The sequence below is a fragment of the Mustelus asterias genome, chromosome 21, assembly GCF_964213995.1.
Source record: "Mustelus asterias chromosome 21, sMusAst1.hap1.1, whole genome shotgun sequence".
Taxonomy (NCBI): Eukaryota; Metazoa; Chordata; class Chondrichthyes; order Carcharhiniformes; family Triakidae; genus Mustelus; species Mustelus asterias.
The window spans coordinates 16,575,235-16,590,809 of NC_135821.1; the positions used below are offsets into that span (position 1 = coordinate 16,575,235).

A 15,575-nucleotide genomic window follows, 5' to 3' on the forward strand; every position below is an offset into this window, starting at 1 on the left:
TACAGTGCTGGTGGGGATGGGTCTGTCACTGTATAACACTGGGATACAGTACTGGTGGGGTCGAGTCTGTCACTGTATAACACTGGGGTACAGTACTGGTGGGGACGGGTCTGTCAGTGTATAACACTGGGGTACAGTATTGGTGGGGGCGGGTCTGTTACTAGAACACTGGGGTTCAGTATTGGTGAGGACGGGTCTGTCACTGTATAACACTGGGGTACAGTACTGGTGGGGATGGGTCTGTCACTGTATAACACTGGGGTACAGTACTGGTGGGGATAGGTCTTTCACTGTATAACACTGGGATACAGTACTGATGGGGACGGGTCTGTCACTGTATAACACTGGGGTACAGTACTGGTGGGGTCGGGTCTGTCACTGTATAACACTGGGGTACAGTACTGGTGGGGATGGGTCTGTCACTGTATAACACTGGGGTACAGAACTGGTGGGGACGGGTCTGTCACTGTATAACATTGGGATACAGTACTGGTGGGGATGTGTCTGTCACTGTATAACATTGGGATACAGTACTGGTGGGGACGGGTCTGTCAGTGTATAACACTGGGGTTCAGTATTGGTGAGGACGGGTCTGTCACTGTATAACACTGGGGTACAGTACTGGTGGGGATGGGTCTGTCACTGTATAACACTGGGGTACAGTACTGGTGGGGATAGGTCTGTCACTGTATAACACTGGGATACAGTACTGATGGGGACGGGTCTGTCACTGTATAACACTGGGGTACAGTACTGGTGGGGATAGGTCTGTCGCTGTATAACACTGGGATACAGTACTGGTGGGGATAGGTCTGTCACTGTATAACACTGGGATACAGTACTGATGGGGACGGGTCGGTCACTGTATAACACTGGAGTACAGTACTGGTGGGGATAGGTCTGTCACTGTATAACACTGGGATACAGTACTGGTGGGGTCGGGTCTGTCACTGTATAACACTGGGGTACAGTATTGGTGAGGACGGGTCTGTCACTGTATAACACTGGGTACAGTACTGGTGGGGACGGGTCTGTCACTGTATTACATTGGGATACAGTACTGGTGGGGACGGGTCTGTCAGTGTATAACACTGGGGTACAGTATTGGTGGGGACGGGTCTGTTACTAGAACACTGGGGTTCAGTATTGGTGAGGACAGGTCTGTCACTGTATAACATTGGGGTAATGTATTGGTGGGGACGGGTCTTGTCACTGTATAACACTGGGGTACAGTACTGTTGGGGATGGGTCTATTAACGTATAACACTGAGGCACAGTATAGGGGGATAGGTCTATCACTGGGAAACAGTAATGGTGGGGATTGTGTAATGTAGCATACAGGTTTCTGGGTATACAGCCATTGCAGCAACAGTTTAGAGTCGTGGTATTAGAATAGGTTAATGTGCGATGCAGAGTACAGGACACAGGGAACAGTACAGTATTAAGGTACATGACCTGGAGGTAGTACAATATATACAGTACAGGGCCTGTGCAGAGTGCTTTCTATAGGGCCCAAAGGGAGTGCAACATATAGGGTACAGGGCCCAGGAGCAGTTCAATATATAGGATACAGAGTACAGGAGTTCAATATACAGGATACAGTGGGAGCTCAATATAGAGGATACAGAATACGGGGGAGTTCAATATGCACTCAGACTGGACAGGTGGTTAACAGTGAGGCGGAGTGTCTTGGGCGACAAGGAAATATGGACAGAATGGTCAAATGGGGAGCTAAGTGGCAGATGGAATTTAACCCTGAAAAGTGTGAGGTGATATACTTTGGAGGGAGTAATTTGACAAGAAAGTATTCAATGAATGGCAGGACACGAGGAAGTTCTGTGAAACAAAGGAACCTTGGCGTGTTTGTCCACAGATCAGAAGGGTCTGTTAGTAGGATGGTGAAAAAGGCATATGGGACACTTGCCTTTATCAATCGTGGCATAGATTACAAATGATGTGGAGATGCCGGCGTTGGACTGGGGTAAACACAGTGAGAAGTCTCACAACACCAGGTTAAAGTCCAACAGGTTTATTTGGTAGCAAAAGCCACGAGCTTTCGGAGCACTTGCTGCCCCTTCATCAGGTGAGTGGGAGTTCTGTTCACAAACAGGGAATATAAAGACACAAACTCAATTTACAAAATAATGGTTGGAATGCGAGTCTTTACAGGTAATCAAGTCTTAAAGGTACAGACAATGTGAGTGGAGAGAGGGTTAAGCACAGGTTAAAGAGATGTGTATCGTCTCCAGCCAGGACAGTTAGTGAGATTTGGCAAGATCCAGGCAAGTGGTGGGGGTTACAGATAGTGTGACATGAACCCAAGATCCCGGTTGAGGCCGTCCTCATGTGTGCGGAACTTGGCTATCAGTCTCTGCTCAGCGACTCTGCGCTGTCGTCTGTCGTGAAGGCCGCCTTGGAGAACGCTTACCTGAAGATCAGAGGCCGAATGCCCGTGACCGCTGAAGTGTTCCCCAACAGGAAGAGAACACTCCTGCCTGGTGATTGTCGAGCGGTGTTCATTCATCCGCTGTCGTAGCGTCTGCGTGGTCTCCCCAATGTACCATGCCTCGGGACATCCTTTCCTGCAGCGTATCAGGTAGACAACGTTGCCCGAGTTGCAAGAGTATGTACCGTGTACCTGGCGGATGGTGTTCTCACGTGAGATGATGGCATCCGTGTCGATGATCCGGCACGTCTTGCAGAGGTTGCTGTGGCAGGGTTGTGTGGTGTCGTGGTCACTGTTCTCCTGAAGGCTGGGTAGTTTGCTGCGGACAATGGTCTGTTTGAGGTTGTGCGGTTGTTTGAAGGCAAGACGTGGGGGTGTGGGGATGGCTTTGGCGAGATGTTTGTCTTCATCAATGACATGTTGAAGGCTCCGGAGAAGATGTCGTAGCTTCTCCGCTCCGGGGAAGTACTGGACGACGAAGGGTACTTTGTCCGCCGTGTCCTGTGTTTGTCTTCTGAGGAGGTCGGTGCGGCTTTTCGCTGTGGCGCGTCGGAACTGTCGATTGATGAGTCGAGCGCCATATCCTGTTCTTATGAGGGCATCTTTCAGCGTCTGGAGGTGTCTGTTGCGATCCTCCTCATCCGAGCAGATCCTGTGTATATGGAGGGCTTGTCCGTCGGGGATGGCTTCTTTAACATGTTTAGGGTGGAAGCTGGAGAAGTGGAGCATCGTGAGGTTATCCGTGGGCTTGCGGTACAGTGAAGTGCTGAGGTGACCGTCCTTGATGGAGATGCGTGTGTCCAAGAATGCAACCGATTCCGGAGAGTAGTCCATAGTGAGTCTGATAGTGAGGCTGGAATTGAACCCGGGTTCCTGGCGCTGTGAGGCGTGACGTGAGAACACCATCTACCAGGTACACGGTACCTACTCTTGCAACTCGGCCAACGTTGTCTACCTGATACGCTGCAGGAAAGGATGTCCCGAGGCATGGTACATTGGGGAGACCATGCAGACGCTACGACAATGGATGAATGAACACCGCTCGACAATCACCAGGACTCTTCCTGTTCTCTTCCTGGTGGGGAACACTTCAGCGGTCACAGGCATTCGGCCTCTGATCTTCGGGTAAGCGTTCTCCAAGGCGGCCTTCATGACACACGACAGCGCAGAGTCGCTGAGCAGAGGCTGATAGCCAAGTTCCGCACACATGAGGACGGCCTCAACCGGGATCTTGGATTCATGTCACACTATCTGTAACCCCCACCACTTGCCTGGGCTTCCAAAATCTCACTAACTGTCCTGGCTGGAGACAATACACATCTCTTTAACCTGTGCTTAACTCTCTCTCCACTCACATTGTCTGTACCTTTAAGACTTGATTACCTGTAAAGACTCGCATTCCAACCATTATTCTGTAAATTGAGTTTGTGTCTTTATATGCCCCGTTTGTGAACAGAACTCCCACTCACCTGATGAAGGGGCAGCGCTCCGAAAGCTAGTGGCTTGTGCTACCAAATAAACCTGTTGGACTTTAACCTGGTGTTGTGAGACTTCTTAGATTACAAAAGCAGGGAAGTCATGATGGAGTTGTATAGAACTCTGGTGAGGCCACAGTTAGAGTAATGTGTGCTGTTGGTTGCCATGTTCTCGGAAGGATGTGCACTGGAGGGGGTGCAGTGGAGATTCACCAGGCGCTGCCTGGGATGGAACACTTAAGTTACGAAGAGAGATTGGGTCGGCTTGGGTTGCTTTTGTTGGAACAGAGAAGATTGAGGGGCAAGATGATCGAGGTGTACAAGATTATGAGCGAGATGGACAGAGTGGATCAGGAGCGGCTGTTCCCCTTTGTTGAAGGGTCAGTCACGAGGGGCATAGGTTCAAGGTGAGGAGCAGGAGGTTTAGGGGGTTGTGAGGAAAAACGTTTTTACCCAGAGGGTGGTGACGGTCTGGAATACGTTGCTGGGAGGGTGGTGGAGGCGGGTTGCCTCACATCCTTTAAAAAGTGTTATTGGATGAGAATTTGGCACGTCATAACATTCAGAGCTATGGGCCAAGTGCTGGTAAATGAGATTAGGAAGGAGTTCAGGTGTTTCTAATGTGTCAGTGCAGACTCGATGGGCTGAAGGGCCTCTTCTGCGCTGGGTGAATCTGCAGGATGTGGAGATGCCGCCGTTGGACTGGGGTAAGCACAGTAAGAAGTCTCACAACACCAGATTAAAGTCCAACAGATTTATTTGGTAGCACAAGCCACTAGCTTTCGGAGCGCTGCCCCTTCATCAGACTCACTTGATGAAGAGGCAGTGCTCCGAAAGCTTGTGCTCCCAAATAAACCTGTTGGACTTTAACCTGGTGTTGTGAGACAGCTTACTGTAATTCTACAGGACACAGGGCCCAGAGGCAGTTCAATATACAGGATACAGGGCCCAGGGGGAGTTCGATATACAGGGTTGAGGGTACAGGGAGAGTTTAATATGCAGGGCCCGGGGGAGTACAATATAGAGTACAGGGCCGATGGATGTGCAATATGCAGGTACAGGACCTGGGGGAATGCAATATACAGGGTCCAGGGTTGAATCATGACAAGCCTGTTCCCGGTTTCCTGATGCCCTCTGTAGGCGCTGGCAGCCACTTACCAGTGGTCTCTGGGAATGGGCAGCTGAGAAACCAGGAGCAAGGTGGCACCTTCATGTAAATTCCAGGGTTCAGAATAGATCCTGGGGCCTCAGATGAATCCCAGGAATTGGGAGGCATATCCCAGAGTTTTGGGGTAAATATGACAAAAGAACAAATGAATTAGAAGCGTCAGTGGGCCATTCGGCCCATCAGGCCTGCTCCACCATTTGATAAAATCATGGTTGATCTGACTCCACGTTCCTGCTTGCCCTCAGTACTCTGTGATCCTCTTGTCAATCAAAAATCTAACTCCGCCTTAAAAATATGCAATGACCTAGCGTCCACTGCCGTCCAAAGAGATTCCACAGACTAACGACCCTCAGACAAAAGAAAAATCTCATTGCCATCAAATGTTTAAACTGTGTCCTCAGTTCTAGTCTCTCCCACAAGGGGAAACATCATTTTTAGCATTCACCCTATCGAGTCCTCTCAGGATCTTATATGTTCCAATAAGATCACCTCTCAATACTTTAAACTCCAATGGGATTAGTCCCAGCCGGTTCAAACTTTCCTCAAAAGACAACCCTCTATCCCGGGAATCTGTCGAGTGAACATTCTCTGTACTGCTTTTAATGCAATTATATTCCCTTCTGAAGCAAGGATACCAAAATTGCACCAAATGTGATCTCGCCAACACCTTGCACGGCTGTAGCATGACAATAAGTAACAACGTTCCATTTGCTTTTCTAATCACCTGCAAACTAACTTGAGAGTTATGTACCAGGACACGCAGATCCCTCCAAACTGCAATCTTTTTCCATTTCAATAAAATGCTGCTTTCCTATTCTTCCTGCCAAAATGGACATCCCCACATTATACTCCCTCTGCCAAATGTTTTGTCCACTCACCGAACCTGTCTCCATCCCTTGCAGACTCCTTATGTCCTCTTCAGAACTTACTCTCCTACCCACCTTTGTGTCATCAGCAAATTTAGCTACCATATATCGGCTCCCTTCATCCAACTCATTGATATAAATTGTAAATAGTTGAGACCCCAGCATTGATCCCTGTGGCACTCCACTGGTTACATCTTGCTAACATGAAAGTGACTTATTTATCCCGACTATCTGCTTCCTATTACGCAAGGAATCCTCTATCCAGGCTAATAACTTTTGAATGGACCTACCTTGCATTAAGTTAATCTTTCTCTACAACCTAGGTATGACTGTAACACTATATTCTGCACTCTCTCCTTTCCTTCCTTTGAACGGTATGCTTTGTCTGTATAGCGCGCAAGAAACAATACTTTTCACTGTATACTAATACATGTGACAACAATAAATCAAATCAAATAATGTTACCCTTGTTTCATAGGCTCGTATTTTGTGTAGTAACCTTTGATGTGGCAGCTTATCAAATGCCTTTTGGAAATCCATGTACAGGTTCCCCTTTGTTGCATGTTATTTCCTCAAAACATTCTAATAAATTAGTCAAATGAGATTTCCCTTTCACAAAGCCATGTTGACTCTGGCTTACATTAAGATTTTCTAAGTGTTCGGCTATAACCCCCTTAACAATAAATTCTAACAGTTCCCCTATGACAGATCCTGGGCTAACTGAGGTAATTTCCTGCTTTCTGTCTCCCTCCTATCACGGCAGCAGCGATTAGCACTGCGGCCTCACAGCGCCAGGAACCCAGGTTCCATTCCTGGCTTGGGTCACTGTCTGTGTGGAGTCTGCACGTTCTCCCCGTGTCTGCGTGGGTTTCCTCCGGGTGCTCCGGTTTCCTCCCACACTCCAAAAATGTGCCGGTTAGGTGCATTGGCCGTGCTAAATTCTCCCTCAGTGTACCCGAACAGGCGCCGGAGTGTGGCGACTAGGGGATTTTCACGGTAACTTCATTGCAGTGTTAATGTAAGCCTACTTGTGACACTAATAAATAAATAGAGAAGTTACATTTGCTATCTTCCAGACTGATGGGGTCTTTCCAGAATCTGGACCAAGGCACATGTCGGCTTTTAGTTCAAATAATTTTCTCAGTACCCTTTCTCTGATGATAATTATTTTAAGTTTCTCTCTGTGTTGATTTACCAGTATTTCTGCAATGTTCTGCTGCCATGAAGACAGACACAAAGAGGGGGAATTTTCCGGTCACTCACGTCAGTGGGATTTTCTGGTCCTGCTGCAGTGAACAGAGATTTAGCTGAGCGCCAAATTCTCCGTCCTTGCTTACAGCGTCATGTGAACGGGCAGTACGATCGTGTCCAAAATGTCTGTTCAATGCATCTGCCATTTCCTCGCTTCCCAGTAATTATGAAGGCTCTGCCTTCTCAACCTTGACCCTCGCTTGAGATGTGGGAACCTCAGGTTAAATCACCACCACTCAGCTCTCTCTCAAAAGGGAGAGCAGCCTATGGCCATCGGGACTATGGTGACTCTACTTACTTCCCAATATTAATTCTCCAGGCTCTCTCTCTCGCTCTAAAGGACCACTTCTCACTTTAATGACTTTTTTCCTTTTTAAATATTGATATTTCTGGATAGCCTTCCCTCACATTCCTATTCCTTCCACACTTTTTTAGTCTTGCTCATTTTATATTCTGACCTGCAATATATCTTCACAGAATTGTACACTTTTTCTTTCACTTTGATACTATCTTAGCCATAAATGATGCACCCTTCTACAAAGATACAAAGAACAATACAGCACAGGAACAGGCTCTTCGGCCCTCCAAGCCCGCGCCGCTCCCTGGTCCAAACTAGACCATTCTTTTGTATCCCTCCATTCCCACTCCGTTCATGTGGCTATCTAGATAAGTCTTAAACGTTCCCAGTGTGTCCGCCTCCACCACCTTGCCCGGCAGCGCATTCCAGGCCCCCACCACCCTCTGTGTAAAATACGTCCTTCTGATATCCGTGTTAAACCTCCCCCCCCTCACCTTGAACCTATGACCCCTCGTGAACGTCACCACTGACCTGGGAAAAAGCTTCCCACCGTTCACCCTATCTATGCCTTTCATAATTTTGTACACCTCTATTAGGTCACCCCTCATCCTCCGTCTTTCCAGTGAGAACAACCCCAGTTTACCCAATCTCTCCTCATAACTAAGCCCTTCCATTCCAGGCAACATCCTGGTAAACCTCCTCTGCACTCTCTCTAAAGCCTCCACGTCCTTCTGGTAGTGTGGCGACCAGAACTGGGCGCAGTATTCCAAATGCGGCCGAACCAACGTTCTATACAACCGCAACATTAGACCCCAACTTTTATACTCTATGCCCCGTCCTATAAAGACAAGCATGCCATATGCATTCTTCACTACCTTCTCCACCTGTGCCGTCACCTTCAAGGATCTGTGGACTTGCACACCCAGGTCCCTCTGCGTATCTACACCCTTTATAGTTCTACCATTTATCGTATAGCTCCCCCCTACGTTAGTTCTACCAAAATGCATCACTTCGCATTTATCTGGATTGAACTCCATCTGCCATTTCTTTGCCCAAATTTCCAGCCTATCTATATCCTAAGTCTTTCTCACTGTAATGTACCTTCGCTGAGTGTTGTGAAATACAACATTAAAGCTCTGCCACTGTGTCTCCAATGACTTACCCCTTAACTTAATTTCCTAGTTTACTCTAACCTGCTGTCGTCAACCCCCTGTAATTGCCTTTATTTAAGTTTCAAACTTAGTGGGTCCTAGGCCCACTATCTCCCTCAAACTGAAAGCAAAATTCTATCTGTTATGATCACTGCAACCGAGGGCTCCTTTACTATTAGGTCATCTCATTACACATTACCAGATTTAGGATAGCCTGCTCTCTGGTTGGCTCAAGAATGTGATGCTAACTGTTCAGAAAACACACTCTGAACTCAATTTCAGGACTACCGTTGCCAATCTGATTCATCCATCTACATTAAAGTCACTCACAATTATTGTTATAACTTTCTCACAAGCCCCCATTATTTCTTCCAGTATACCCTGTCCTATTGTGTAGTTAGTTAGCGGTTCCCAAACTTTTATATGTCATGCCACATCTCTGTACTATATAAAGATTATGAGACACACCTCCTATATTCTGTCTCTTTCCCTTACTGAGAACTTCAGTTTTTAACTTCTCCCTGTCCTCTACCTTGGTTTTTTTTAAAATCTCTCCGTCTCTCTCGCTTCGCCCAAGGTTTTTGTGCCCTTTTTGAGATTTTGCTTTTTGTGCAGGCATAAAGAACCAGATTCAAGTCCCGTTGGTCATAAGCATGAGCCTGACGAACATTTTAAAAATCTAAACCACGCGTGTGCAGCTCTCCCAGCTGGCGCACGCACGAGAGCCAAGATTCATCAGGTCTTGGAGACAACAACTACAGAGCTGAAGATGGAGGTTAGTTTTATTTGAATTACAGAATTTTGAATCATAGAACAATACAGCACAGGAACAGACCCTTTAGCCCATGATGTTGTGCCAAACATGATACCAAATTAAACTAATCCCTTCTGCCTGCTCTTTGTCCATATCCCTCTATTCCTTGCATGTGTTTATCTAAAAGCCCCTTAAACGCCCCTATCGTATCTGCCTCCACCACCACTCCTGGCAGCGCGTTCCAGACACCTACCACTCTCGTGTTAAAAAACTTGCCCCTCACATCTCCTTTGAACTTTCCCTCTCTCACCTTAAGTGCGTGCCTCCTAGTATTAGACATTTCAACTCTGGGAAAAAGATTCTGACTGTCAATCCTATCTACACCTCTCATAATTTTATAGACTTCTATCAGGTCTCCCCTCAGCCTTCACTGCCCCAGAGAAAACAACCCTAGTTTGTCCAGCGTCTCCTCATTGCTCATACCCCCTAATCCAGGCAGCATCTTGGTAAACCTCTTCTCCACCCTCTCCAAAGCCTCCACATCCTTTCTGTAATGTGGCGACCAGAATTGAATACAATACTCTTAAGCGCAGCCTAACCAAAGTTTTACAAAGCTGCAAAATCATATCCTGACTCTTGTACTCAGAGCCCCGATCAGTAAAGGCAAGCATGCCATATGCCAAATAATAATGTTGAGGTAGGGAGGGCTATAAACAAGCAGATAAGGGATGCGTGTAAAAACGGAACGGCAATAATCATGGGGGACTTCAACATGCACATTGACTGGCAGACTCAAGTCGGTAAGGGTGGAATGGAGGAAGAGTTCTTAGAATGCTGTCGGGATAGTTTCCTTGAACAGCATGTTACGGAACTGACGAGGGAACGAGCTATTTTGGATCTGGTATTGTGTAACGAGGTAGGTAGAATTAAGGATCTTATTGTGAAGGACCCTCTTGGGTCTAGTGACCACAATATGGTCGAATTTCTGATTCAGATGGAAGAGGAGAAAGTTTGGTCCCAAACCAGTGTCCTCTGTTTGAACAGAGGGAAATATGATAGGATGAGGGATGAATTGGCTAAGGTAGACTGGGAGAGCAGGCTGGCAGGTAGGATAGCTGAGGAACAGTGGAGGATTTTTAAGGAGATCCTTTTCAGTTCTCAGCAAAAATATATTCCAGCAAAAAACAAGGATTGTAAGAAAAGGGAGAACCAGCCGTGGATAACGAAGGAAATAAAGGAGAGTATTAAAATAAAAACAGATGCGTACAGAGTGGCCAAAAATAGTGGAGAAACAAGTGATTGGGAAAAATTTAAGAAACAACAAAGAGAGACTAAGAAAGCGATAAAGAAAGGAAGGATAGACTATGAAGCTAGGCTAGCAATTAATATAAAAAATGATAGTAAAAGTTTTTATAAATATATAAAAAGGAATAGAGTGGCTAGAGTGAATGTTGGACCCTTGGAGGACGAGAGGGGGGAGTTAATAGTGGGAAATGAGGATATGGCTGAGTCTTTAAATAAGTTTTTTGTGTCGGTCTTCACGGTGGAGGACACAAATAGTTTGCCAAATATTAACAATAGAGGGTTGGCAGCAGGAGAAATACTTAATACAATTAATGTTACCAGAGAGGCAGTGCTGGGTAGACTAATGGGACTGAAGGTGGACAAGTCCCCGGGTCCGGATGGAATGCATCCCAGGGTATTGAAAGAAATGTCAGAGGTGATAGTGGATGCGTTAGTGATTATTTATCAAAACTCGTTGCATTCTGGGGTAGTGCCGGTTGATTGGAAAACGGCTAATGTTACGCCGCTGTTTAAAAAAGGAAGGAGACAAAAGGCGGGTAACTATAGGCCGGTCAGCTTAACGTCTGTAGTAGGGAAAATGCTGGAATCCATTATTAAAGAGGAGATAGCAGGGCATCTGGATAGAAATGGTTCGATCAATCAGACGCAGCATGGATTCATGAGGGGAAAGTCGTGCTTGACGAACATGTTGGATTTTTATGAAGATGTGACTAGGGCGGTTGATGGAGGAGAACCGGTGGATGCGGTGTTTTTGGATTTCCAAAAGGCGTTTGATAAGGTGCCCCATAAAAGGCTGCTGAAGAAGATTAGGGCACATGGAGTTGGGGGTAGTGTGTTAAAGTGGATTGGGGACTGGCTATCCGTCAGGAAGCAAAGAGTCGGAATAAATGGGTGTTTTTCCGGTTGGAGGAAGGTAACTAGTGGCGTGCCGCAGGGATCGGTACTCGGGCCGCAACTGTTTACCATTTATATAGATGATCTGGAGGAGGGGACGGAGTGTAGGGTAACGAAGTTTGCAGACGACACAAAGATAAGTGGAAAAGTGAATCGTGTGGAGGACGGAGAAGATCTGCAGAGAGATTTGGACAGGCTGAGTGAGTGGGCGAGGATATGGCAAATGGAGTATAACGTTGATAAATGCGAGGTTATACACTTTGGAGGAAATAATAACAAATGGGATTACTATCTCAATGGAAACAAATTAAAACATGCTACCGTGCAAAGGGACCTGGGGGTCCTTGTGCATGAGACGCAAAAGCCCAGTCTGCAGGTACAACAGGTGATCAAGAAGGCAAATGGGATGTTGGCCTATATCGCGAGGGGGATAGAATATAAAAGCAGGGATGTCTTGATGCACCTGTACAGGGCATTGGTGAGGCCGCAGCTGGAATACTGTGTGCAGTATTGGTCCCCTTATATGAGGAAGGATATATTGGCATTGGAGGGAGTGCAGAGAAGGTTCACCAGGTTGATACCGGAGATGAGGGGTTTGGATTATGAGGAGAGGCTGAGGAGATTGGGTTTGTACTCGTTGGAGTTTAGAAGGATGAGGGGGGATCTTATGGAGACTTATAAGATAATGCGGGGGCTGGATAGGGTGGAGGCGGAGAGATTCTTTCCACTTAGTAAGGAAGTTAAAACTAGAGGACACAGCCTCAAAATAAAGGGGGGTCGGTTTAAGACAGAGTTGAGGAGGAACTTCTTCTCCCAGAGGGTGGTGAATCTCTGGAATTCTCTGCCCACTGAGGTGGTGGAGGCTACCTCGCTGAATATGTTTAAAGCGCGGATGGATGGATTCCTGATCGGTAAGGGAATTAAGGGTTATGGGGATCAGGCGGGTAAGTGGTACTGATCCACGTCAGATCAGCCATGATCTTATTGAATAGCGGGGCAGGCTCGAGGGGCTAGATGGCCTACTCCTGCTCCTATTTCTTATGTTCTTATGTTTACCACTCTATCTACTTGTATGGCCATTTTCAGGGAGCTATGGACTTGGATCCCAAGATCCCTCTGTACATCAATGCTGTTCAGGGACCTAACATTAACTGTATATTGACCCTTAACATTTAATCTCCCAAAGTGCAGCACCTCACACTTGCCCGGATTAAACTCCATCTGCCATTTCTCCACCCATATCTGATCTATATCCCACTGTATCCTTTGACAACATTCTACACTATATGCAACTCCACCTATCTTTGTGTCATCTGCAAAATTATTAACCTACCCATCTATGTTTTCACCCAAGTCACTTATATATATCACAAACACCAGAGGTCCCAGTACGGATCCCGGCGAACACCACGAGTCACAGACCTCCAGCCATCAAAACACCCTTCCACCACAACTCTGATTTCTAAGGGCAAGCCAATTTTGAATCCAAGTGGCCAAGTCACCGTGGATCCCATGCATCGTAATCTTCTGGATGAGCCTACCATGAGGGAGGGACCTTGTTGAAACCCTTACTAAAATCATTTTGAATCTTTTCTCATGGCACACTTGGAGGTTCGCTGCGGCGCACTGGTTGGAAACCACTGAGTTAGGAGACCCATAAACTACTTACAGAGGTGACTTCTTACCATTTTGTATCTCTACCCAAACTGAGTTCTAAAGATCAGTAAAATATGGCTCTCTCTAACTATTGTACTGTCATTCTTAATTAACAGAGCTACCCCTCTATCACTTTCCAGCTTCCTGTCCTCCTAAATGTCATGTCCCCTTGGATTTTCAGCATCCAGCTTTGCTCACCCTGCAGCCACATCTCTGTAATAGCTATCAGGTCATCATCCATGTTTGAACTGACAATTCATCTGTTTTGTTAAGAATGTTACTTGCTTTTAGACACAGAGCCTTTTGTTCTGCCTTTTAACAATTCCTGCAACCTCTGGTCTTGACTCATTCACTCTTAAACTTGTATGGTCTGTCCCTTTTTGCCACAGTCCGATTATCATCACTCTTAATGATAGCTTGCTCTCTTGCCTTACCCTTTCCCTTTACTTTATTACATCTTCCCTCACGTGATCCCTCAGGGTATATCATAAAATTTAGAGTAATCCCAGGTTTTGGGGGGTAAATCCCAAAAGTCCGGGGGAGAGGGCATAAACCTTGGGTGGAGGGGGTTGTTAATCTGAGGAATAGAGGCGTGGGAAGACAAAGGGGGGGGGGTGTGGCAGGGGTATGAATCCAATATGTGATAAATCCAGGTGGTGTGGGGAATAAATCCAGGAGATTGCAGAGGATAGGGGAGAGAGAATTCCACGGGGTCTGGGGGTGGGGAGTGGACAAATCCAGGGGGTCTGGGTGGGGGGGAGAGATCAAATCCTTGTATTAAGTTGATCTTTCTCTACATCCTAGCTATGACTGTAACACTACATTCTGCACTCTCTCGTTTCTTTCTCTATGAACAGTATGCTTTGTCTGTATAGCGTGCAAGAAACAATATTTTTCACTGTATACTAATACATGCGACAATAAATCAAACCAGGGGGTATGGGGGGAATCAAATCCAGGGAGTTCTGGGTGGGGTGGCTAAGGGGAGATCAGATCCAGAGGTTCTGGGGGGAAGGGATCAGAGGGATGAAATCCAGGGGGTCAGGGAAGGGCATGCGGGAATGTCAAATCCAGGGGGTCTGGGGGATGAAATCCAGGGGGTCTGGGAAAGGGGATGGAATCCAGGGAGTTGGAGGGAGATGTCAAATCTGGGGGGGGGGGGGGGGGGGGGGAGCATCAAATTCAAGAGGGGGTAAATCTCAAAGCTCGGAGGAATAAATGGCAAATCCCTGTGTTTGGGAGAAATCCCCGTGCTGTGGGGGTAATCCCTGTGTTTGGGGGCAAATCCCTGTTTGGGGGGTAAACTCCTGTGTTGGCTGCGTAAATCCCTGTGTTTGGGGGGGGGGGATTAATCCCTGTGTTTGGGGGGTAAATCCCTGTGTTTGGGGGTAAGCTCCTGTGTTTGGGGGGTAAGCTCCTGTGTTTGGGGGGTAAACTCCTGTGTTTGGGGGGTAAGCTCTTGTGTTTGGGGGGTAAGCTCTTGTGTTTGGGGGGTAAGCTCCTGTGTTTGGGGGGGGGGTTAATCCCTGTGTTTGGGGGGTAAACTCCTGTGTTTGGGGGGGTTAATCCCTGTGTTTGGGGGGGGGTTAATCCCTGTGTTTGGGGGGTAAACTCCTGTGTTTGGGGGGTAAACTCCTGTGTTTGGGGGGGGTAAACCCCAGGCCGCTTCCCCTCTCCCTAACAACCACACTTGCTGGCGAACATGATTGACAGCGGCACCGACCAATCAAGAAGGGCCTCCCCGCCGCGGACGGCCAATCATCAGCCAGACGACGGGAGTAGGGGGGCGGGGTCTGGGCGGCAGCAGGTTTGGGTGCGCGGCGCCGGTTGGGGGTCCCCGGAGCCGCGGCCGGAGGCCCCGCCGCGGGGGCTAAAGCGGTCCGGGGGAAGGACCGGGAACCGTCCCGGTAAAACGACTTGGGGAGGGGGAAGCGGCCCGGTCCACCCATCCCGGCCCCCGCTTCTTACCGGCCCTTCAGGCGGAGGCCGCGTCTCCGGATGATGTCGTCCAGCGAGGAGTCCGCCATGACGGTTGAGCTCGAGCGGGTGGGGGAGGGGAGGGGAGGGGCTGGGCTGGGGGAGGGGGTACGGCGGCTCCAGCGGGACAGGAAGCTGCGGCGGAGCAAAGGAAAGCGCAACGGGAACGAGGAATTCGAAATCCCTCAGACTGTGAGTTAGTGTCAATCACTGAGCCTGAGATCCGTAGATAGACTTTATAGCACAAGAACCAACACTTTTTTTACTGTATCCCAATACATATGATAGCAATAAATCAAATCAATAAATGTTTGCATTACAGAAGGAGACCATT

At 47.6% G+C, this 15,575-nt stretch overlaps 1 protein-coding gene across 1 annotated transcript in view; it reads right to left on the reverse strand.

Annotated features, from left to right (window-relative positions):
- The window catches only part of poldip3 (polymerase (DNA-directed), delta interacting protein 3), a 68,293-nt gene extending 52,957 nt beyond the window's left edge, over nt 1–15,336 (reverse strand). The window contains exon 1 of the mRNA XM_078237554.1: nt 15,233–15,336. Within this exon, the coding sequence (XP_078093680.1) occupies nt 15,233–15,291 (59 nt within the window). The 5' untranslated portion in view covers nt 15,292–15,336. The remainder of the gene's footprint in view (nt 1–15,232) is intronic.
- Nucleotides 15,337–15,575: the final 239 nt, after the last annotated feature.